The sequence below is a fragment of the Branchiostoma floridae genome, unplaced genomic scaffold, assembly GCF_000003815.2.
Source record: "Branchiostoma floridae strain S238N-H82 unplaced genomic scaffold, Bfl_VNyyK Sc7u5tJ_1578, whole genome shotgun sequence".
NCBI lineage: Eukaryota > Metazoa > Chordata > Leptocardii > Amphioxiformes > Branchiostomatidae > Branchiostoma > Branchiostoma floridae.
The window spans coordinates 322,914-349,437 of record NW_023365773.1 but is presented as its reverse complement, the minus strand read 5'-3'; the positions used below and the strand labels follow the sequence as shown (position 1 = coordinate 349,437).

General features: G+C 39.3%; 1 protein-coding gene across 50 annotated transcripts in view; it reads right to left on the bottom strand.

Annotated features, from left to right (window-relative positions):
- Window positions 1-26,524, bottom strand: part of LOC118408355 (CUGBP Elav-like family member 2) — an 81,099-nt gene that overhangs the window by 22,707 nt on the left and 31,868 nt on the right. For 34 of the 50 annotated variants that reach the window (XM_035809067.1, XM_035809065.1, XM_035809062.1 and 31 more), the window contains exons 3-9: window positions 7,895-7,977; window positions 6,447-6,513; window positions 4,499-4,666; window positions 3,372-3,451; window positions 2,777-2,920; window positions 1,427-1,486; window positions 398-457 (exon numbers count right to left, since the gene is read on the bottom strand). In XM_035809067.1, coding sequence (XP_035664960.1) covers window positions 398-457; window positions 1,427-1,486; window positions 2,777-2,920; window positions 3,372-3,451; window positions 4,499-4,666; window positions 6,447-6,513; window positions 7,895-7,977 — 662 coding nt within the window. The remainder of the gene's footprint in view (window positions 1-397; window positions 458-1,426; window positions 1,487-2,776; window positions 2,921-3,371; window positions 3,452-4,498; window positions 4,667-6,446; window positions 6,514-7,894; window positions 7,978-26,524) is intronic. The other 16 variants (XM_035809076.1, XM_035809092.1, XM_035809103.1 and 13 more) reach the window with 6 other exon arrangements.

Here is a 26,524-nt window from a genome sequence, read left to right as displayed (position 1 = left end):
CAGTCTAGCCGATGAAATAAGACTAAAAGTCAAAGTAACTGCACTTTGGAGAATCTTAAAGTTAAGAGAAAGTTGTTAAGTTGAATAAGATTCTCCAAAGTGCAGATACTTTTAATATGTAAGAGGCCAAACCAAGTGAATTTGTTGGTTCTACGAACTGGAGAATCAAAATGACAACAGAGTCTGAGGAAAAAGTAGATCTGTACTTTGGTACACATGTTCAGGAAGTGAATAAAGTCAGATTCAAACTTCCTTCCCAACCCTCTGTTATCATCTTGTCTTCTTGGCTCTCATAGTCATAGAACCAATCACATAGTTTGGTGTGGCATAAGGCTATACAAATTAAATACAATGTTTGCATCATTGTCCCTGCGAAATCCAGTTGTTAGAATCTTACCGAAGGTGAACTTGCAAAAATATGGCGGTGGTCGTCAGAGACACTGTTGAAGCCCAGAGACTGGTGCATGATGGGAGGAGAGAAATACAGTGTTGTGATTGGTCGAGGCAAGAGAGAGAGCACTGGGATTGGCCGAGACAAGCGAGCCCTCCTCTTGTGTGGAAGAGATGTCCATACACGTGTACATGGGAAGCAATATACGCAGCAATGGCACAGGGTTTGTACAGCTATTGGGGACAACTTCAAGGTGGGGGGAAATTTGTGAGAACAAAGCTTTCCAAAGAATGAAAATGCAATAACAAATCTAAAAAAAAATTCTAAGAAAGCAAAGGACTGTAAAAAAATCAGTTTTTCACTTGGATTGTACAATTAGGATGTTCTATAGCTATACACATTTCAGCTACCCAAAAGGAAATTTTAATTATGAATATTGAAATTTTCACAATGGCAGAAATACATGTATGCTCAAAATGACCTTTTTTTTTGTGATCAATTTGGATATTCTGGCTTTGCTTAACACGTACAAACCCTGTATACATCTAAAGTATAAATCCTTTTTCGTACTCAAATCATGATTTTTGCAAGTTCACCATTTTAATCCACCACAATTTCTTTAATCCTTGTAAAATTAAGTCTAGATGATTTACCCAAATTAAACCATACTCCATGCACTACATGCTACCTGAAAAAGAGCAACTAAAAGATGAGGGAAAATAAAAAAATCAAAGAAAATTATGCTGATTCCTAATTACACTAGATCTACAATTCTTATTAGCATAAAATAGCAGGAATTCATCAAGGACTCATGAAACTATGGATCGCTGTGACTATAGACAGAAATTTTCTTGCTTCAACAGTTGACTGAAACGATATCAACTGTTGAAGTAATTTTCTAGAGAGAGATGACAGGCTTCGATTTGTCAGAGAAAATAATGGCAGGTTGGAGATAGAGAGAGATCAGGCGAGATTTTGTTAGAGAAAATGGTGGGAAGGAAAGAGGGAGCAAAATAAAATAAAACCCAAACTCACGCCCAAGTACTGGGAGCTGAGAGACGTCATTTGATTGTCTATGTTGGGCTTGACTGCAGACTGGAAAGAAAACGAGTTTTTTGCTTCACAATTTTCATTTCAGCATTCAAGACCATGTCACTGATTCCAGCTACATTCAAAAACGTTTTCAACACATCCGTGAATAGTTTCATTAGGTTGGTAGGTCAGTTTACTTTTGGGACCGCATCTGTAAGCAGTGACACTTATACTGCAGTGCAATGTGAACCAGTTAGCATTTTGTTGAGGAAGGTTAATTGTGTACAAAAACTTAGTTATTCTGTTTTCAAAACATGTTACCTAAAACTGTGTTACCAATCTATATGGATTGTATTTTACATACTAACAGCACAGATTGGGTATTTTTGGTTTAATTTAGCACTGCAGTCTATCTTTTGTCAAGTTCTTGTTTTTCAAAAATCTGTCATTGGAAGGTTAATACGATCAGAAGGCTTTTGAATCAACCCTTTTCTGATGACATTCGTCTTTGGCACAAAAATCCAATCAACTGGAAATGCCAGCACATAAATCGTCTGGATGAAATGAAATTTGTAACAGCGTCATTTCATTACGCCGTAAATGGAGGACGATATCATTAATTTAAAGGTCAAATGCTTCACGACCTTGAACGAAAACGTCTCGTTGACTTTTGTATCAGATATTTTATTATAAAATGAATAACGTATGGCAAATCAAGGTTAAAACACTGCCATAGCTTTAAGCAATACATGCTAATAAAAACAATAGAAATAAAGATTGATATTGCAAAACCAATTGTAATACAATGGAAAACAAAACTTATAAGTAGTACACTGCTTAAACACTGAAATACTGACCTACCACAATGAGGAAAATATCAATAAAATCTTTGATCCTTACAAATAAGAAAAATGTTCCTTGATGAATTCCTGTTCCATACTTAAATTCCAAGCAAACTCTATATTTTGGATAAAAATGGTCTGATAGAAGGTCAGCCTTGAAAGTTACTAAACCTGTATCTGTGGGCTGATAATATATAGAAAAATGGTCGTCAAATTTCATTCCAAGGGGGATGCTTAGAGGTTAGCAGTTTTTGCTGGTTACGGAAGGTCGAAAAAATGTCATGAAACGCTAATTTATTTTTGTCCAGTACCATTAGAAATGTGACGGAAAGAAGCAAGACAGAAGTTCTGTAGTTATGAAATAAAAAAATTAGAGTCTGTGACTAAAAACTTGAATCTGAAAATAAAGATATGAGAAAAAAAACTGACAGCTAAGTACTCCAGGTGGGAAAAAAATTGCAAGTTTCCAACCAAAAACTTGAATCAGAAAAAAGTGATGACAAAAACTCACAGCTAAGTACTGTGGGTTGAGGGCGGCTAGACTGGCCAGGGCGTTCATCTGGCTCCAGGCCTGGGCGTTCAGTTGCTGTAGTCTCTTCTGCTCTTTGTCCTTCTGGGTGTCTGCAAACTTCACAACCAGGGGGGAGGAGCAACCCTGGGGGGTGAAAGCAGGGGGGTATGATAAAAGGAGGGGGGATGAAAGAACAGATATGGGAAGCAACAAAGGCTATCTGGCAATTACCACCACAACCATCCCGGTCAAGGGACCAGTAAGTGGTATCCCATGGCTCTAATGTCATGCCAGGAAATTTGGTCATGCATGTCCACTTCAGTCCCCATTCATGATAATCTTGCAGGTTTCATTAAAGGTAATCTAAGCAATATCATTTATCTATTTATCCAACTTCACAGATCAGGTACAATCTGAGGGGATTAGATTTCACTGTAGGAAGACATGAAATTATTTTCAAGATGCAAATCTATAAGAGCAACATTTCTGCAATCCATGCCTTTTATCTTTCACAGGAAGCACACCATTTTGAAAGACTTGTATATAGTATAAGCGAGTAATTTACAAAAAATGGGTTATCAAAATCAAAGCCCACCTCCATAGTCTGGGACTGGTGCAAGGCTTTGATGGCGTTCAGGGCAGAAGCTCGGGTGGAGAAGGTTACAAAGGCACAACCTGCAGAGGGAGCACACGGATGTTAGACTTACATGAAGGACAGCATGTTTCACAACATGTATGGTCATCAATTACAAAAAATCAAACTATAACTGTTACGCTAATTCACCTTTATTCAGTGGTAAACCTATAAATCTGTTGTTTTTACAAACAACAGATACATATCAGGGATATCAAGTCAAAGGACGGTTGTTTTAAAATTGTGATATTTTCAAAACATTGCAGTTTGAAAAGGTTTATGTATGAAAAGATATCAAAGTATACTAGTATACATCATATTCTTGACATTTAACTTTTATAAAGATAATAAAAAATGTCTGTCATGATACTTGTTTAAGAATTTGATAGCTTGTAACTAAGTTTTATTATTAGGTTTTTTACTTAAATTTAAGTGGTGCACCCAAAACTTTTTTGGTGCACCCAATTTTTTAAGCTGGGTGCACCAGTGCACCTAATCCCAAAAATGAATTTCGAGCCCTGTACATCCTGTATTAAAAAGAATGGATATAGGTTACCTCACGGATAAAGGTGAACCAGCGTTACAAACGTTCTTTACCGATAACATAGGAATGGACTACAGTTTACTTGTTGTATCAATAATAAATATAATTCAAGGCAATATCATGGGAATTGATTATATTTGTTGTATCAATAATAACTACAATGCAAAAAGTCAATTTTATTCTAGGGTATTTTTTAAACATGTCTTCTTCAAACATTTTGTGCCATAAGGCTACATCATCTTATTTCCTTGATTCCAAGAGATTTGAATATAGCAAACAGACAAAATACAAGCAGAGGGTAGGAAGGAAAACTTGAATTCCATAAGCCTGAGCGCACCAAGGCATAACCTGGTCCTCAAAGTTTGTTTTCATTATTTTTTTACATTTAAATTCAAGAACCAAAGAATAAAACTGGTTGCTTTGAGTTTAAGTACTATTTCAATACACTGACAACTTATACTACAGATGTTAGTACCTCAACCCACTACCCACTACAAACATCTGTTACATTCTCTAGTCTAAAACTGAATGGATGAGTCCAAACCTTTATGACTAGTACGTTCACTTAGAGAGGGGTTACCTCTGCTCTGTCCGTTCTGGTCCCTTAACACAGTACACTCTTCGATCGTTCCGTACGGCGCGAACATGATGCGTACGTCGCTCTCGTTACATTTCTTCGATACCATACCGACAAACAGCTTACGTTCCTCAACTGAAAAACAAACAATGAAGAATTTACAAACAAAAGAAACAAAATTACTCAAATAGTATTCTCTTTTCTTTAATATCTACTTCTTTCTTTCTTTTCCTCTTCATTCATCCATGTCTTCTTCACTAGAAACAGTTGCTCAACTTGAGTGACAAAGCTCTACTTTACAAGTGAGGTCCTTGGAAGCAATACCACTGCAATAACTGGGAGTCATGCAAATCAGGAAATATTTTTTTCTTTTGCAACTTCTTTTCCTTACTTGTACTTTAATGTACCGTCATCATTTACCATGGTAAAAGAAATACACTTAAGAAATCCTTCCCTTACAGGGCTCCAGACTAACTTTTTGACCTAGGAGCATGGCGCTCCTAACTCCTAAAACTTAGGAGCGCCAGCAAAAAGTTAGGAGCACCACTATGAAAGGTTGGGAGCACAAGCAAACGTCTGAAGCCATACAAAATATTACTCCAATAATCAATGTTTTTGACTAGAGGTGGGTATGGCTTAAAGAATTAATTAGGGGTGTTATATATTATATATAGTTACAGTAACCAAACAAGAAACAAGAGAATACATGAGATCACTTTCAAGTAATATAACACTGATTCCTTACAATATATGATTTTTATAATGTTTCATAAGTTAATACACACAATCAGGAAGAGTAAATTAACCTTACTGCTAAAGGTGAAACTTGACTGTTACATATACAACAACAACAACTAAAGAAGTCTACAAGAAAATCTGCAAGCCAACAGAGGAGAAAGTGTAGCCAGGACTGTCAGGTACATTTTGTATTTCTTTTGTATCTCTTCTACTTTGTTAAGAACATAGCTGAAAATAGATGCACTGGAAAATTAGAGGTTTACTTCTAGCCTGTAACATCAGTGTTAACTTATATAAAAAAAATCTGTGTACAAACAATTCATATTTTTAGTTGAAAAAATGTAGCAGAAAAGATGTGTTCGAAGGGCAAATCAATCGAACTTTTCCCAACAAACGACATCTATTTATCAGTCTTTTGAAAATAAAGACTGCAACAAAAGTAATATCTGAAGGAACCGTGAAAAAATCGCGACCTCCGTTCAACATTTTCTACGACTTCAGTGCCGACACAGCCCCCCTCCCCAGTTTGTCATCGTCGCATTAGCTGTTAATTTTCCCGCATTCCACCGACAAACAAGCAAAAAAACCCTCCAAAAGAATCCTGTACATGTACTTATCACCAAGGACTTTAGGCATTCGATGAGTTTTCGTCAAAGTTACACGCTTTTGAAGCGTTCCTGCGTGATTTTTCCCGCGATCACAGCGGGGATATCAGATATTCCACCAATAATGGCGGCCGGGCGAGCTACGTCACGCCGAAATGGCCAATGGGGTTCGACTCTCGCGATTCGCGAGATGTGAGTTACTGCGAGACTTGCGCGAGACTTGAGTTAGAATCAAAATGGCGGCTCGGTGAAGGCCGAAATCGGCGAATTTTGAACTTTGAGCGAAGTTTTCGGGGGAAAATAAAGGCGTTGCTCATTTTTTTTTATTGGCGCGCCGTGCGACCATCGTTTTAAAAATAGGCGCATTATTAAAATTACGGGCGCATTGCGACCAAATCTAGTCGCAGTCACGAGCCCTGCCTTAATACTGATAGCTTGTAACCTAAAATCAAATCTATCTATCCATTCACCACTCAAATACTTAAGGACTAGTAACTACCACAGCTTACTAGTAGCCACGTGTACTTTTACTTAATCAAGTCCTGGTGGACAGTTGGAAAAAGCGTACTTACCCGGACACTCGCCGTTGGCGTTTCTGTTCTCATTGTTGGCAGGTTTCATCTGTATGGGATGGGACATCTGGGGAACACACAACAACACAAGTTTGCAATGTGCAAATATATTCTATGATCTGATATCTACAGTATGATGGCTCTACTGAAAACGGTACATAGATGTAATTTTGGTTACATTTAAGTACAGAAGCACCCAGTATGTCCAGTCTTGGTTTTAGACTGAATGATATTTTGATAATTTTCAGTGTCAACTTTTTTTTTACCCAAACCCTTCTAAAAACAAATGTCTTGGTCTGTTTCTTAAGTTATCACTTAAGTCTTACTACAATACTCAGTGTTAACGGTTCTCAAATTTTCCCAAAATCCTTCAAAACACAAATGTCTTCGACTGTTCCTTGAAATTGTCAACGACAACTTTTCTCATATTCTACACATATCTTTCTAGACACAAACATCTTGAGCAGTTCCTTTAACGTTTAAGAAAGTGTTCCAGCTCCGGGCTAAGAAGAGATACTAGTTGTTAATAGTTAGACCTCTCCATGCAGTGAGCTGTTAGTTTCTCTCTGCCTTTAAACAAGCTGCCAAACAACCCAACAGTCTGGGACAGGCAGAAACCACAAGGCAGGTGGGCATTCCACATCACATAACATTACACAACACTAACACAACACAACACTACACTACACTACATCTCACTACACCATACCACACTACGCTATGCCACACAAAGCAACAGTCTGGGACAGGCAGAAACCACAAGGCAGGTGGGCATTCCATTTAACAATACACAATACAATACAACACTACACCACACTACAAAAAACACAACACCACACCAAGCAAAGCAACTGCACAGGACAGGCAGAAACCACAAGGCAGGTGGGCATTCCACATCACATTACATTACATTACACAACACAACACAACACTACATAACACACTACAACACACCAAGCAAAGCAACTGCCCAGGACAGGCAGAAACCACAAGGCACGTGCCATGTGTGCATTTAACACTACACTACACTACACCACCACACCATGCAAAGCAACAGTCTGGGATGGGCAGAAACTTGTACATAAGGCAGGTTTGCATTCCACATAATAGGTACAGGTATAGCCAGGAAGCACTGTAGTTTCCAAGGCCCACATAGGCTAGATCCTAGCCTTGAAGCCAGACTGTTTCAGGGCCTACAAAGGCCAGTTCCGTAGATCCAGGGCTAATGCATCCGTAGGAAAATTTGGCTCAGGATAAAACTCAAGGGGGGCAGTGGTAGAATTTCCTTGGGGGCACGTTGGCACTGAAGCCAAGGTACTTGCCTGTGTGGGCCCTGGAAAAAGTCTGGCATCCAGGCTAGGCCCAGGGCTTAAACACAGGGAGTAGCCATGCAAGATTGTGCACTGGTTTGCAATTGCTCAATGACGGAAACAACTATACGGACTCACCCCTGGCATGGTTTTGAGATTGTGTAGTGCATTCTGAGCAGCTATGGCATCCTTACGTCTGTAGAAGGTGACAAAACAGCACCCTGGAACAAACAAGAAAAAAACATATGATTAAAACATCTGAAACACACATTTCTTACCATTTCATATTACATAATACAAACTGGATAGTGAGTGTGTGTGCGTGATTTCCAGCTTTCTATGCACAAGTAGCTTATTATGATGTAGAGCTTAGAAATCTTGATTTTGAGCTACACAGAATGATTGAACACTTTGTTTACCATACACTGCTTGATCCAACTAGTTGAATTCATTATTGATTGGTTGTTGTTTACCTTTATTTTATCAACAACTGCATATGACAGGAGCATGAATGAAAAGCGAGGTCAGCTGTTGCAGGTTTGTGAAAGGAGAGGGGACCTGACAACTGCCATGCCCCCCTCCCCCTGTCCTAATTACTCCAAATACAAGGTCACCTAGAAAGAACTCGGAACAGCTGCAACATCTACCAGAAATCTCCTAACTGTCTACCTTTCTACAACGCAGGAAAAAAATAATAATTTAGACAATCATGCCCATATACTATCTGAAATTTCACTTTAAGTTTACCAAACACAACCTGGCAAAGAATATGACGTTTTCTAAACTTACATACTTATCATACCATAATACATAATCGAGATACATTTTTTATTAGCATATAAGAAGTTAGAATACAGTATCTATTTTCCCATGTGTTATAAATATAACTACTAATATCACTGGGTCAAGGATAATCACATCTGTAATGTATCAATGACAAAATATGATTAATATCAGTCTGGTCTGATACAGTACCAGACAAAGCGGCTGCTCTCATGCACAGCCTCAGCCTGACACTGAAGAAGGGTGTTGTTATCATCTCTTAACATTCCATGACCTTTCCCTGACCTTCAACAAGCCTATATATTGAATTTTGATGGCTCCTATCCAATACATGAGTCTTTTCATACATGAGATTACAACTGAATTAGATACAAATATTACTGATATCCATATCCATATACTATATATACATATCAATCAGATGTCCAAGTTTGATTTGTGTATACTGTTTAAATTGAGAAGATTCAGAAAATAAAAATAAAACCTTGAAACCTTTACAAGGAACAACTACAAACTTCAATGAGTTAAAATCACTGGCACCCAAAACCAATCAAACACATCATATATCATTAAAACGGGGAAAACTTGTGGTTATTTCAGTTGGTGGATAAAATTTTTAAGGGTAGATTTTCACAAATAAAGCAGGCTTTGAAGCTTGCCTCTAACCAAGCCAGTAAAAAATGTGGTTGGCTCTAAACTGCGTCCATCTGGTGTGTAAATGTCAGAGCTGACTTGTTTGGAACTCTTGTAACTCCCCAGGAAAACAAACATCAACCATGTGCCAACAGCCTGTCTGCTGGGCAACATATCCATGTCACATGGGAGACATTCCACACACGAGGGTCTGCATGGGGAGGTGGGGTACACCTGAAGCTAAATTCCAGTCCAACACCTTGAACTTACATGCAACTTTCTTCACATTCTACTACTTGTCTCAATTGACTTGCATCTAAGAATTATGTTGGATCAAAATGCAGTTTCATTTTACAGAAAGAAAGTGTAAGAAAACTCCATGCAGCCCCTCACAAATAGCAAGGCCTTTCCACCATCCCAGCACTGTTTATCCTCTCTCTGCAGAGGTCAGTGCACAGGGCACAGGCTTGTATCCCTTACAGTTTACTTCAACTCATCTTGTCAAAGCAACCTATCTCAGGCAGACAGACTCAGGCAGACAGACTCTGGGGTGGAAGGGATAGCAAAAAGGCAGACTTGTGCCTTCTTGTCTAGTAACAAAGGTGTCAAATGTGGCAATTAGAAGGTTGTTTAGAAGTTATATTCTGTCTTGTATCTATCACAGTTCACTTCTCTCCATCTTGTGAAAGCAACCTATCTCAGGCAGACAGACTCAGGCAGACAGACTCTGGGGTGGAAGGGATAGCTAGAAGGTGGACTAGTGCCCTGTTACCTAGTAACAAAGGTGTCAAATGTGGCAATTAGAAGGTTGTTTAGAAATTATATTCTGTCTTGTATCCACTACAGTTTACATAGTTCTCTTCTCTATCTTGTGCAGATTCAAAGCAAACCAAGTTGGAATAGAGGGTTTGGAAGGGTTTCCTGTAGCCTAGCACTCCAGGCATTCGCTGAGGCTGCTCAGTTCTACAAACTTGGCAAGGATTTTCAATTTATGATCTTGGAATAAAAAAGATGTTTTCTATACGGTATACCTCTTATATCTCAAACCAGCCTACTTGATCTCAAATGAAAAAGAGGAAATTTCGAATCGCAAAATACAAACCAAAACTTTTTCTGAACCTCAAAACAACCATAACATAATATGACTGCTGTAGACGTAGAACACCAAAATGATTAACCATGCCCAGCTATGCCAGTCAGGAATGTGGCACCCCCTCCTGAACTTGACCCTGCCACGCCCAGATAACAGACAGGACACAGTCCAGCTTCTCTGAAACACAACAGCTGGGCGGGGAAGGTTTTTTTTTGTTCTAAATATTCTGTCGAAATGAAATATTACAGATATTAGTGTTGTTTCAGTAGTCTGTCATTTGTTGAACTTGCAGTGCAGTACTGAACCTAGACACAGAAGACCGTGGTGAAAACCTTGTCTTATTGGGGGAGGGGGGAATAACCAAATTCTTTAAAAAATAGAAACTTCTGAAATCTGACCAAAATGTAACTAAAAGATAACACAATTACAATTTGAAGAGCAAAATACACTCTAGTTACCCTTCAACAGTATGCAAGACTTCAGCTATTAATATAACAAATTTTTCCAAAAATTTGCATTAAAAAGTTAAAAATTAAACTTCCCAGAGCTGGCTCACTTTGACCCAGCCGACCTAAGTTCCCAAAGGGCCCAATTACCAGGTGATTTTTCAGAACATGCTGACAAGGATTTCCTACAAATCTTGTTGAACCAGCAAAGTCTTAGCTTTGACCTTGGGCAATAACACAATAACACAATAACACAAGACATGACCATGTCAAGGTCAGGTAATTAACTGCAGATCCAGTCCAAGGCCAAGTCATTAATAGCAGATTCCTTCCACTGCTGACGTAAAAGGCTGCCCAAGAGTATGAAAGTTCTACATGCAAAAAATCATTATGGGAGAGTGGAGACGTAAGGGATTTCAAAAAGAAATTCCACCATTGCTATCATTTCATTTCCAAGTAACCTTGAACCTGTACCTTGCTCCACACAAAAAGAGAACTGTGTGAAAAACAATGAAACAGTTGTCTGGAAAAGTGGTTTGAATGATACAGCAAACTTCTGTTTCAAATCCCTGCGACATTGCAGACACCCTAATGACCTTGGCACATGTGGGATGCATATGACTCTGAATCAGGGTTTAAAATAACAAGGAACACAAATTCTTTAAAGACAACCCATTTCCACTTTCCAAATCTAATAATAAAGGGACTGATCAGTAAAAATAATGGGGGATATAAGAAATTGAGGCTATTTGTGCCAATACTTTCCCTCTGTATGATACTCAGTCTCAAATTCTTCTGGAAATGCTACATTTTACTGCTGTTCCCATAAAATACGTCAAAAAATTTACTGTTCATAAAATTCGGAGGTCAATGGCCTTTGACCTACAGAAGACTGGAGTAATACTTCAGAGCTTGTGGTTTGCTCAAGGGAAAAGCATTTTGAGTCATAAGAGGGTTGGGTGGTAGTGACAAGCTTTTCTCTCAGCATGGGGCTTAACCCTGGCCTTGGGGGCCTTGGCTCCCATTAGGATTGAATGATGTTGGCAGGTGAGAAGTGCCTGAATAGCTACAATAACTACAAGTTGGAGGGTGAGGTTGTAAATCCCACTCTCTCAGTACGGGGGATTACCTCCGACCTGGGGGGCCTTGGATCCCATCAGTAACTAATGATGTTGTCAGACAAGGGCAGCTGAAGTCTGAATCTTTGTCTGAGGCTCTTAGAGTTTTATCCAAGAGGTCAGAAAAGGGTGTGAATGTAGCCTAATGCAATTTTTGATGTTTGCAATTATTTACATTCAAACCAGGAAGGAATAAATGACAAGCAGAAATGTTCAACCTATAAGTTTAGCTACAGAGCATGGTAACTGTACAAGGTACTAGTTTTCCTTCACTTGATACAAACATATGAAAATAATATTACTGGTCTGAAAACAAAGATAATCAGTGTATATTTTATTGACCAAAGTTTAAAAACAGTCAAGTGTCAATAATGTTGAGTTACAGAACATGTTACGTCTTTGGCACTGACTTGCCTTCAATTTAAACGATCATACAATTACAAAGACAATATTAAAAAAAATGACTCTGGTCTGCAATGTGTATTCACTGTTCTTATGACATATCAACACTGTATTCTCACTCATTTGCAAATATCACCCCACATTTACACTGCATTGTTATATATTAACACTGTATTGTTAACAGGCAGTCGCACAGTTCTGGTGATCCATTCACACCTACCCACTGTGTTCTTGTCGGGAATTCACACTTGGTTCTGATGGGTGTTTTCACAATGAATTATCACTGACAATGTGTTTGACACCTTGAATTGTATGCCCATGCCCATCTCTTTGTTTAAAGGTGTCTACTTGCCAAAAACATTACTTTTATAAACATACAAACAAGTAATTAAAGTGTGAAGATTTTAAGAGAAGGTAAGAGGACTGACTGACTAACAAGTAATTACAGTGAAAAGATGTTAAACTTGAGAATGGGCAGAGGACTGACCTACAGCTAGTTGGCAAGAGCTTTTCGAAATGCGTACAGATATAGCATTCAAAACCTTACCATATGTTAGTCACTGTCACAGATCAATGAACTTTCACGGGAACTAATGACATCATCAGGCTGTAGAACTAACTGCAAATATGTTTCACTAAAGGACCGGACAGCTTGCTTATACTGAGTAATTAAATATAATCCTCCTAACGACCATGTATAAGACTTACAGTTCCACTCTCATTAACACGTTTTGTCAGCGGAAACTTAACAGAAGGTAACGATTTCCTGACTGTGTCAGGTTTATTCGGTGCCTGATCGACCCAACACTCCATTAAACAATAACTCCCTGGGAAAGATTCAATTTGCACCCCGCACCATAGGTAGAACAGAGTGCTGTGGTTTCACTGATAGTTAACTGTGCACTGTGGACATAAGCCAAAACTGAATGGTTCTCATTTTAGTAATTACTGTAAATGCAGAAATGTTTGAAGTTTTTTGCAGTGACCACTTCACCGCGAACTTAAAACCACAGTAAACATTTTTCCATTACAGTATGTGACTACAGTATATGGACCTACCGTAAACTTAAAACCAAAACAAACACCAGGAAAGTAAATCCCCGAAGACTTAAATGCAAAGACGTGAAAGGGACAAGGTGAAGATCACTTAAAACATTTCAAATTTCATCTCACAGGATTACTTTAACTGCAAACTTAGAAAGTTTTCATGCTGCTTAGAGTCAGACATTTTTAATTCTTTGTTTGATGGTTTTATATCAAACATTCACCATTTTTATTGTAAACTAAAAGGACGATATTGAGGATACGTGAGCACTTTCTTTCCTTTGTAATGTATTACACAATTCAGAATATAGACTGCGATGTTTTACAAATAAATCTTTCTTTCTCTCTTTCTTAAAAACACTGCAAAATTAAGTCCATGCAAAAATATATGAATTTACAGCACTATCTAGCAGTAACCAAGTTGCAAGCTGCCCCCCTCCCCCTTCCCTTATTTATGGTAGCAGAGTACAGTTTTCGGCCTATGGGGATTCCTATAGTTAAGGACTACAAGGTGACTGACATCGACGCGGATAAAATCATACCAGGGTGCACTTCTGAAGCGCGACAAACTAATATGTTGAAGTCGAGGATATAACCTACAAAATAACTGAAAAGCAAAAAAAGTTGTCGTTTTTTAAAAATTTCACGCAATCTTTGAAATGGGGTCATGCGAGGACATCCGGAACTGCAGCCGACTCACCGAGGCAGGCAGCTGTAAAGGTCACGCGCATTTATACACCAAATGAACAAACATCATAAACTTACACATACCACCTGAAAGTCGACTCCTTATACTACCATATAGCAAAGCTCATCCCCCGCTGTATTTCACATTACAGTGTTTACAGGCGCTTCCAGATTTTGGCCGCACTACTTTTTTACCCCCACGTCATTGACTCCGGGGGTCGCGGATAAATACTGTACTCTGCCGCCTTAAGCGAACTTGAACTTGGATTTCTTTTCATTCATACAATAAAACTAGTCAAGTGATAGAACTGTACCAAATTTTTGCCCAGACATACAAGCGGTTGCTGAGATATCGCCAACTTTGTACTTCTGCACCCTGCATAGGGGTAGGCTCCGTACAAGGCTTATCTGAGGGGTCTGTCAGTGGTCCCGTTAGCTGCACAAATTTATGATTCCGGTTGGTTTTCTGCTCTAAAATGACGTCCTCTGTGCATATTCTAACGTTCTGAGCCATTTGGGGTTATCAGTAACGGCATTTGCGACAGAAAAGGGGGGGGGGGGGAGACGGGATCCTGGCCAATGGCAATTCCACGCTAAGTCCCATAGTTAAGCATAGGCGGCGCTTATAGCAACGGTTGCCATGGCAACGGCAGTTTTGACGATGGAAGAAATGGTTTATTTCAAGTCAGCTAACGTCAATAGTCAACATACTATGAGATTTTGCCCGAGTATAAGGTCGTTGGGAATTCCTGGCCAATACCCGCGGTGGTTCAAGGTAGCAGAGTACAGTTTTCGGCCTATGGGGATTCCTATAGTTAAGGACTACAAGGTGACTGACATCGACGCGGATAAAATCATACCAGGGTGCACTTCTGAAGCGCGACAAACTAATATGTTGAAGTCGAGGATATAACCTACAAAATAACTGAAAAGCAAAAAAAGTTGTCGTTTTTTAAAAATTTCACGCAATCTTTGAAATGGGGTCATGCGAGGACATGCGGAACTGCAGCCGACTCACCGAGGCAGGCAGCTGTAAAGGTCACGCGCATTTATACACCAAATGAACAAACATCATAAACTTACACATACCACCTGAAAGTCGACTCCTTATACTACCATATAGCAAAGCTCATCCCCCGCTGTATTTCACATTACAGTGTTTACAGGCGCTTCCAGATTTTGGCCGCACTACTTTTTTACCCCCACGTCATTGACTCCGGGGGTCGCGGATAAATACTGTACTCTGCCGCCTTATGTATCCAGTCCATTTCAGCAGAGCTAATTCCAACCCAAACAGAGTCAGTAGATAAAGTAAAGCAGTGGGAGAGCCTCTCCTCAGGGCCACATTACCGTCCTGGAAAACATATCAATTACTGGAGCTACAAGCCGCTCTCTCTGCAGTGTCTACTTTCGTGGCTTTCCCAGGATATAAGCATCACAATCTACATATATTACATTCTTCTTTCATGATTTTTCCTGGACAATATGGTTACAGGAAAACATATCAATTACAGGAAGTACAAGCAGCTCAGTCTGTATGCTGTCTGCTTGTATAGCTTTTATAGGATAATAGAAAGTTCTAGGAAAACATATCTATTAAAGGAACTACAAGCAGCTCAAGCTGTATGCAGTCTACTTTTGTGGCTTTTACTGGAAAATGTTAAATTCCAGGAAAAAATATCAATTACAGGACCTACAAGCATCACAATCTACATACAGTCTTTCCTGGTCAAGATGGTTAACGAAAACATATCAATTACAGGACTTAGAACAAGCAACTCTGCAAGAGTCTACTTTCCATGGTTTTTACTGGAAAATGTTAAATTCCAGGAAAACATGTCAGTTACAGGCCCTACATGCATAGTCTACTTGAAAGTACAATTACACAATATCTAAATTATAAAAATAATCGGAGAAAATAACAAAACAGTGACGTAGTGACCCAAGTGCAGTGAGAGTGCACCTTTAGAATCAGAAAGATGAGAGATTTTGAATCTCTTCCTACCGCAAATTTGTAAATTGGATAAAAATGCGCACACGTTCCCCTCGCAGGGAGACAAGGGGTCCCTGACAGATTAGCGGGATTTTCACCTGCCCCAAACCAGCCGCACAAATGGACTCGCTAAAAAGGCCCCCGTCTCTCGCTAAGCCCCGACAGACAGCTGAATCCATCGTCTCTGTTTTACAGAGTGACTAGCTCTTCCATCATGTCTTCCTGATAGCACGGCTTCTATTTGAAGTGGACAGTTTTTTTGCATCATATGATTAACACCTTGTTTCTACTATATAGAGGCTTTAATTGATGCTTGACCAAAGAGGCTTGTTTAAGGAATTTTATAGATTTTTACAAATTCAGCAATGAAATCAAGGGATAACCGCACACATCCAACGTCTAAAGCAAGGAGGGCTAAGAAAGTGCATGTTTTTCTACTGCAATATTTTTAATCTCATCATAATTTTCCTTGCAGTTGTCCTAAAAAGCATCAATTTCCATAGTTACCATTTATTTAATTTTATATTGTCATTGATTATTGTTATGTATGTACAGGGTTTCCCCCAGGGATCTTTGAAAAACGCCGGCCAGGCGACATGTACCCCTGGATAAATATATAAACAAACAAACAAACAATTTCAACCGAGTGTCACTTTTACAAATGTTAAGTAACCAGCATTAAGCTGAACACCTAAACTATCTTTGATAATTTTCAAAAACACAAAATTTCAGAATTCATAACATTTTTGGATTTTCCCGTTTTTCCCAAGACTTGCCTGTCAAGCAAGGTAGATATTGCCTGGCAGAATGGTAAAGAGAAGGGTTTCCACTCTGCAGTTGTTCGCTGACCATTTGGGATCACGATTCTGCCCCTAAACTGCCTTATAGCTCATAAACTCAGCCACACATCAACATCACTGACTCTATAACTCACGGCTGACGCCCTGCTGCCTCCGTGTTATATCTCAAGAAGCTCCTGTCCAAGCCTTAAAAATATTATGAACACTAACTGACAAAAGTTTACCCTTTACAATCCCGGCCAAATTGCATGAAGCAAAGCATGACAAGGTCAGGATATTGAATGCAGAGATTGCTGACAGCCATTTCAACAGTAATAATCTTTTTCACGACTTTCCATTTTCGATGCTTCTCACTTCATAAATTCGAGCAACTATCAACATCTCAGGCTTTATAACTCATGCCTCACTGCTTTTACATCCTCTAATGTTATATCTAAAGAATCTAATGCACCAGCTTTGAGACTAACAGACAATGGCTAACTTTGTGCATTCTCTTCAATTTCATTCATATGAACACCTGTCAACTTACAGGAATTTTAGACTTCCATAATTTATACCTCACTGCTTTTTCACCCCAGAACATTACATCTAAGGAATCTAAGGTTCAGGTTTTAAGACATTCTGCAAACAGGATTTGCTTCTCATTTTGTTACCTGCTGAATTTAAGCAAAATAAAAACCTGTAAGCCTGCTGACATTTGACTTCATTACCCACAGCTCACTGCTTTGTCAACCTCTATTAAAAATCTAATGCACTGAGACATTTTCAGACCTTGTCTCAAGACATTCTACAAACAAACTTTGGCACATGCATCTTTTAACTCTTAGCCAAATGAATACCTGTCAACCTGCAGACATCTCAGACTATATAAGTCACTGCTCTGACATCTTTTATCTTAAGAACCTAACACAGAGACAAATTTGTGAGCTTTGAGACAATCTGCAAACAAACTTTGGCACGTGCGTCTTTCAACTTTTAGCCAAATGAATACCTGTCAACCTGCGGATATCTCAGACTCCATAACTTACAGATGACCGCTCTAAGGCTCGGGATGATAAGAGATTTGATAAAGAAGAAATTCATGACTGCTTCCCCAGAATCTTCACCCCCATGCAGGTGTGGGGAAGATGAATGAGTACCCAAGGGGTGCTAATCTGGGGGTTAGGACTCATGGATATGGAGCAGGGGGTGTCATTCAGGGGGCTGCCGCAAGTCTATTTTATGTTTCCGGGCAAAGCTTGCAAAAAAAAAAATAATGTATAATCCATTTGTCAAACTAGCAGACTAGACCTCCATTATTCCGTCTAGACAAATATGAAATGAAAAAAGTTTGTATATGAAGGAAAGAAAATAGATACTGATGGTCCATGTTAGACTGTAATTTCCTGGCAGGGTTTCTAAACATACTAGATTAGAAAAGGACTGAAAAACAAGTTATACATATCTATTTCTCGTTCAGATCATTTCTTTGCATTTGACTTGAAACAAATATGTTGCTCTCTCTTCAGTAAAGGAAATGAAAAGATACATTTAATTCTAACTCTTCTGAAAAAAAATCTACTGATTTTTCAAATCACTTTGTAAATAAAATACATTTTTTCCAGCTGTCAAATTGGCAAAATTTGTAACTCATGTGGCAAAAATAGAAAGTTCACTGACTGATAACGCTTGACTCCCTGCCAAAACCTTATGACTATGAAGACTACAGCTCTAAGATGAGTACAGATCTTACCAGATTTTATTGTCAGACCTTCTCCCTTGATTGGGTTTTAAACCCCCCTACCCTCCCTTTTCTCACCTAAGCAATATTGGCGAGGCAGCTGCCAATTTTCTGTAAGACTGGTCAAGCAAGGCTCAAGAAATGAGGGCAAGGGTTGAGATGTTGTCTGTAGACATCTTATCATCTTCTTGAGACATCTACCTTTCACTTTCGTTCTCTGAAGCCCCAGGTATAAACCAAAGGTTATTAAGTTTTGTTCCGGGGGTAGTTGTATGAAAAGAAGCTATATTAGTTTAAGATGGCTATCATATTCCACTAACTTCGTAAGCAAATACATTTCATGCTGTCTAATTTCAAATGCCTGCTACAAAAATTATATTGTCCAGACCTACACTGAAGAAAGCGTCCTTTCGTAATTTGGCTGAAGCCCAAAATATTACTCAAGCGTTTTTCATTTCATACAGGTCTAGAAAAAGGCACGGAATGAATTAAGAAAAATGCTAGCACAGCCCATGAAAAATCACAACCAGAATACCTCCCTATCTGTAAGTATCCGTACATACGTCCTTTGACCAGAAATGGCCCCATATATTCTACCTAACGATAGAAATTCAGAACAAGTTGTCGTTCCGTGTATCCGTCTCCTCTGGGAGGACTTTAGATGGGAGCAAATCATTATGTCTATGCCTACACATCTCATCAACCTGACCCAGGACATACCATTACAACATGAGGGGGGATCAAAGAAAATATATATCACAGATTACTGTAAATGCAGAAATGTTCGCGGTGGATTAATGTTCACGGTTTTCGCGGCGGCAGCTTCACCGCGAATTTAAAACCACCGCGAAAATTTTTCCATAACAATAAGAGACTACAGTGCATGGTGCTACCGCGAAATTAAAACCACCACGAAAAGTCCATTTTCCCGCTACCGCGAAATTAAATCCCCGCGAACTTAAATGCATTTACAGTATTCAACCCCTTTACCCATATACTGCTTTGATACATTACTGGTTACATTATTTTCCTTTTGACCTTAACATTGTGAATCCTGTCTGTGCCTCTGTGGTGACTAGCTATCTACACTGACCATTTTGACATGTTTCAATATAAAAGTTAGCCTGGATACCAGACTGTTTTCAACGACTACAAAGGCCAGTTCTATGGCTCCATGGCTAACATGCTCCACCAAAGAAATATTTCTCTTAATTTATTTCATGTGCAGCGGTTCAAGTTTGTGGAAGGAAGAAAATAAAAAATTTCGCTATGTTTAAAAATTTGCAGTTGAAGGCACGGCAATCCTAGGGGGTTCCGGGGGTATGCTCCCCGAGAAAATTTTGAAATCTAGATTCTCTGAAATGCTATTTCCTTTATTTTGAGGGGCAAATTTTGCTGGTAGACTCAGCTTGGATCAATTAGAATCTATACATGCTGATTTTTGTCTGTCACAGGGGACAAAATCGGCAAAAGAAAGTTATGTCCATCCCCAGCAGCAAAGGACAGAAGTAATCTCCAAGCAAATCTTGCAATGGCATAAGATAGTACCAAACTAAGCCAAGGAGTGTAGTCAGCCAAGAGGTGTACATTTGCCATGTAGCGAAACACACACTCCTAGGCCGGCTTTATTCCTCTGCCAGCTTTTGATACTATCTTATGCTACCGTAGGATCTGCTTGGAGATTAGACGGAAGGACGGACACTGGCTGGAACCCTGTCCCCTCCCTCCCCCCTACAGTGGTTTGACCCGGACCTTGGCTAGAACGATGTCCCCTCCCCCCTACAGTGGTTTGACCCAGTCTGGTTAGCAGTAATGCCCATTGATTGGAGCACAGACAGCATGAGGAGGGGTGATAAATTACCCTGTAAGTGCTCCCCCTAATCTAATCAGGGTAATGGCCTCTGTCCCCATCCCTGGTGAGGGGTAATCACAGAAATGGGAAACATGCTCGCCATGCTGCGCTACGCAGGACGCCTGAAACATGCGCAACGCAGGACGCCTGAAACATGCCTACAGCAGTTTCTACCTCCAAAATCTTAAGATAAATCATACAATTAATGCCCACCCAAAGCAAGGTTGCATAGTTATTCACAAGGAAATTACATGAAAATTCCCCACTTCTGCTTCGAATCGAAAGCATGAAACAAGACAGAATTCAGGCTCACTGATACAATGTACTGTGGGCACGACTGGTAAGTATTGAGCTATGATGATGTAAAAATCTATAATAATCATCAACATGGTTATGAACTTGCACTGGAAGAAGAAAAGATTACTGTAAATGCATTTCAGTTCACAAGGACTTAATTTTGAAGTAGACGAAAATGTAGTGTTTGCTGCCAATTAAGTTCGCTGTACAACCATTTCTTGGGTTCATAACAAACCACATACTGGAATTGAAAAATGTTTGCAGCAGTTTTCAGTTTGCGGTGAAGCAGACACCGCAAAAACCTCGAACATAAAAACCACCGCAACATTTCTGCATTTACAGTACACAGTGTACATAAAACTATTAATAAACTGAAATTATACTGCCATGAACATAAAACAAGGAACAGACTTGGTCCAGCCCATCTCTGTGCCTGCCAGTACAAACATCACATCACAAATAGGGAAACCATCTGACAACTGGGACTGAGGGGTAACCATGGTGATGGCGGGGTTACCATGGTGATGATGACATCATAGGCCAGGAATCTGAGCTGGTGGTCAGAGCAAGGTCTTGGGTTGTCAGAAGGAGCTGCACAAGATGTCTTAGGATGCCAAGATGGTCATATCATGTCTTTAGACTTTAGAGGTGCTGTCTTGACTGTTAAGTATGTTATATATGTTATCATCCATCTCAGCTACATCTCAAGTCACTGCAGAAGACCTGATTCTATTCCTGCTGATGTCATTTCCATGTTGTTTACACCTGGCTGTATACTGAACTTAATGTGCAAACTTCACAAACCAAAACCAGACCTATGTTTGCTAAGAACAAGACAAAAAGAATAAATTTTCAAAAGATTAATTTTTCTTCAAATAATAAAATAGCTTCTTCTGAAAAGTCAGAACAAGGAAAACGATAGTTTGAAAGTCTTAGTATAAGTTAGATAAAAATTCCAGAACACGAACAGTGTCCAGTACACCTTGGAACCATCCCAATTCATACATATCATTAAGGAACCAGACACAGTGTTTTTAAGATGATCATATTTCCATAACCTTCTCTGAAATTGAAGCCATGCAAGGCTGACTGTTTTTTGGCAGGTTGTCAAACTGAGTTACTCACAAACTGATGGGAGATTTATCTCAATACAGAGGTCACATCAGAGGTTAGCTTCAAGATATTTCAAACATTTCTACATGTAAAAAGACTCAATACAAGACAAACTTTTTCCTTTACACACAAATTTTGGCAGGCAGGGGAGTCAGTAACCTTGGGGAGGTGACCTTGACATCTGCAGAGATCAAACAAATGGTCAAAGTCAGCCCAAGGTCATCAGTTGGTAAACAAAATGCTGAAGAAATTTTGAAAAGTCTTTCCAGCCATTTTCTATTATTTCCAGCCATTTTCTATCCTATGTTAAGTTACACATCCATATTTTTGCAACCACCTTGCCCTGTTTTTTATTTCTTTCATCAATTGGTAACCAAGATGAATCAATCCACGCAGAAACCTTTCCAGACATTTTCTTACCCTGTTTACTGATCTAGGTTTTGTTCAATCATCTTGTCCTGAATTTTTTACTTCTCAAATAACCCTAAAATGCAAAAACGGATGTACAACTACAAGGGTCTTTGCTGAGCTATTTTTGATTTGGCATTTGTCTTGCACCAGTCCTTGACGAATGCCCTTGAACTTGGCATAACAGAAATATAGAACAATCTATCATGACTTCATCCTCAAATCCAACAAGACTTCAAAAACCACCACAGGGATTTTTCAAGATGTTAGGAAGTCAATTTGCAACTAGCTCCAAATAACAAGCGTTGACCCGAATTCATGCTTCTTAATATTTCCCGTTCGTTATCTTCCAAGACGTCACGTCACGTCTGGAGCGATTCCTCGCTGTTTTATTAATGTTCGCCACGGATAACCGCGTTCCCACCTCGGCATGACAGCGCGGACACGAGGGTCATCCCGGCTAATGAAAGCAGACATCCCCTAATCCCCCGGCAAACCCAGCGAGACGTCAGCGCTCGATTAGTGCAGCCTACTTTCCACTGCGACTTTCTGTAGGACCAAAGCAAGTTACTTTCATAGATACCATCATCTGGAGGCAATATTATACAAAAAAACAAGCTGCAATTTCTAAAGTAGAGCCCATCCTTTTAAACATTATAACAAGAATCACAACAACAAAATAATGGTATCACAGCCACCAAGTCTTCCTATTTCTAAAAAAAGTGACCATTCCTGGAACCCTACTTTCCACTGTGACTTTCTGTACAGCCACAGCAAATAAAATCTATAGATACATGTACCATCACCTGAAGACTCTTGATCTAATGTAAGACTGCAAAGACAAAAAAAGATGCAATTTTCTAAAATAAAGCCCATCCTTTTATTTTTTAGATTTTATAACGAGAATCGCAGCAACAAAACAATGGACGGAAAAGAACAAAAAATTTTTTCACATTGGGTGAGGGTCAATGCACTCGTGATGTCATCCACGAAATTCGCTTGCTGTGGCCTAAAGCCGTCCGCAAAGGTCAAGCTCGTGATGACGGCACCACACATCATCGTGGGTGACCTTTCCCGCGCAGACCGGCCGCCTGACGGACAGAGATAGGCCGAGAGAGGTCAGTTGGGAAGGTCGCGTCGTTAGTTCTGACTCTAACTCACCTCTAGTAATGTACTGAACAGACAACGTCAACAGTTGTAGCAAAGTTAGGGAAGCAAAACATGATATAGATTTAGAAAAAAAGAAAAAGAAATAAAAAATTCTGAGTCGTCATAAAACTAGCGACTAAACCAATAATAAAAAGATAAATGCATGTCCATCTAATTTCTACATTTTGACAACACTAACAGTTGTATCAGAGTCAGAAAAGCAAAATGTGATACTACACTTCAGAAAATTCTGAAATTCAGAAAAAAAGATTGAAAAATTTCAGAGTATCTACATAACTAACAACTGAAATTTCTACATTTTGTTTTCCATGTCTACAAGGTGACTATTTCAAGACCATCCGAGAATCCAACTGTCTTGTACCTTTCTGAACACCTTAGCAACAATCTTTTTTCACTAGGTCAAACTCAAAGGTATGGTTTGTGACATGACTGCAGTAGATTGTTTCTCTTGCTTCTTGTTGCCATGGTTACATAGCTGGGTATCCACCCATCCATCAACTCCCCACTGATTGGTCCATGGGCAGGCTGCCCCAGTGGCCCAGTTTGAGACAGAACCTACCAGGCTCCTCATGTCAGATGTACCCATGTAGTTCTAGATATGCTATTTTACGTAATGTTACTAATACTACTGAACAATAAAATGTGCAACTGAAATCTTCTCTGGCAGCTCTGTGGCTAGTCTATGGCAACAATAAAGCATTGTTCACATTTCTCGAATCCAGTACAGCAGATTTCAAGAGACTCGATGCTACAGACAGATTTGTAAGATGCCACAACTCCCATAATGCAAAGATAGGCAAATATATCAAAGACTGCTTTGCTATTAGAAAGAGTAATGAAACTCATGTATAGCCCAACTCGATTGCAACACTATATCAAAGACTTGTGTTAGCCCTTCTTGTTATGTTAATTAGGATGTTAAGTCTTATACACCTATTTTGTACTTTGTGTAACAGTCGTTGCCAAAAGGTTATATTTGGGAGTTTGACAAGATAAAGACATGATTTTTTGGTTTGGACCATAGCTCTGGTTTTAACTGGGGTCTTAAGACACAGTGGAAACCTCCTTTCCCCCTTACTGCAAACTTCAGTCGTCTCAGAAAATAAAGGAATTCACAGTACATGACAATGTTTACATGAACCATGTTTACACCTACTTAGTGTAAATACAGCGATGGTTGTTTACACTAGCTCATTGTAAACATGTCTGGTGAAGTGAACCACATGTGAGGTGTGTTCTAATGCAACCCAGATCGGCTTGACATATTTTCATTCACCTCAAAGTGTTTTGTGTTTTTTCGTGTCATTTTTTTAATGCGTCAGCTTTTTTGGTAAGGAATAAAATTCTACGAAATTGAAAACATCCAACATAGACTCTAGCTCAACAGCTTTCCATTTTATTTTAATATTCTGGAGTTATTTCAACAAACTGATGGATAATTTCCTTCACAAATACAATGATTATTGAGCGACAAAATTACCAACAGAGCTTCTGGTATAAATAGTATTTCAAGCAATATTGCTACCAAAGAGTTTCCTCCATTTCTGCACCACTCAAATCAGGCCAATCAAATTCTACATGACAACATTATGTACGGCCCTCCAAATATCATCAAATTTACAGATGAATATCGCCCTGCAATGACAGCTGCTTTAATCCTGTGCAAGTCAGATGATTCCATCTGTATCGTCTCCAACCCATCACCACTTCCCTCTTCTCTTCTGATGCATCTTCCATCAAACACGCCAACTTCTAAGGCCTAAGAAAAAATATGTTGTGTTTCCTGTTTCCCGACCTACCCTTAGCTGGAAAAACCTGCCAACTCTAGCCTTTTTTTGGGTAGGCAGTGGAGTCACATAGCTAGAATTTTTATTCAGCCTGCTTCCTCTTGAAGTAAAAACATTGCTTGTCCTATCTAATAAAGGATAAATGTATCTATTATGCACAAAATTCAAGTTTGACATTGAAAGACACTTAGTGTCCTTGTACATTTCAGTTTACTTTGTTCTGTATTGTAATATGTATCACTAGAGTTTGGGCCAGCCTAAAAAAAATACAAGAAAAAAAAAATTAATCCCTACCCACCAACCCTTATCTTTTCAGGACTGAAACAGGAAACACAACATTATTTTTCCTTGGTCCAATCCGCCCCGTCTGCGAGCCGACTCACGACTCCTCAGTTTCCACCAACCTAATTCTTCAAGGCGGGCGTCTCCAAAAGGAAAGTGAAGTAATGAATGTGTAGTCAGAACGGATAGCTTCGGGAGAAACCTCTCATCTCTGTAATACCCTGGGCGAATCTGCCAGCCGTAATTAGTCCCGAATTGGCAGCCTTCCATTCCACAAAGGACACGAAATTAGTGAGTGATTGGTAGCCTCCTATTCGGAATCAGATAAAGCGAAAGTAAGATTTACACATCTGTGCCAATTCGCACATTTTCCCTCTACAGTCCCCTCAAAAATCACTTCTTCAATATATCAGGACAAGTTTTCAACAAGGAATTTGACATAAACAGGAGCAGAAATCTGAAAGGAAATGCTTCGATTTACAAGAAACAAAGTTTCAGCCATCAATTTGACGGTGTGTTCCTGAAGTTGACAGAGTGTTACGGAAAAGTAGATACGGGTCCGATAAAATCAGGCATAGCAGAAAAGTGATTTGAAGCAGATGATTTTGCTACTAGGCGTGGGAAGGAGGAATAGAAGAGTAAAAAGGTGTGAAGAGATGCTCAGTGTAACATAACCATCCATGGCGCCTGCAAACCTGCAGAGTTCCCTAGCACAGTGATTAAACTGGCTGTATGATAAAGATAGACATCTGCCGGCAGTCTTAGGCGCCATTACATCACAGGGCCAGAGGCAGTCATCTAAATCATCTTAAGTTCATCTTTATTATTTATTTATTTATTTATTTATTTCTTCCTCAAACGTACATAAGCAGGGAAATACACACATGGTAAACCCTGAATTGCGTAGGTTTGTTACAAAGAAACTTATACGTACAGAATGTCAACAAACAAAAATACATACTATATTAACAAACACTAAGCATAGATCCGAACTCACAGGCTGATGGTAATGCTAGGAAATAGAGTCATTATAAAGTCTGACTGCAGTGTGGAGGAACGACTGTTTCAGTCTGTCAGTTCTTGCCTTGGGGAGAGTGAACGCGTTTGAAACTTTTAAAAAACAAACAAAAAACCAGCTCA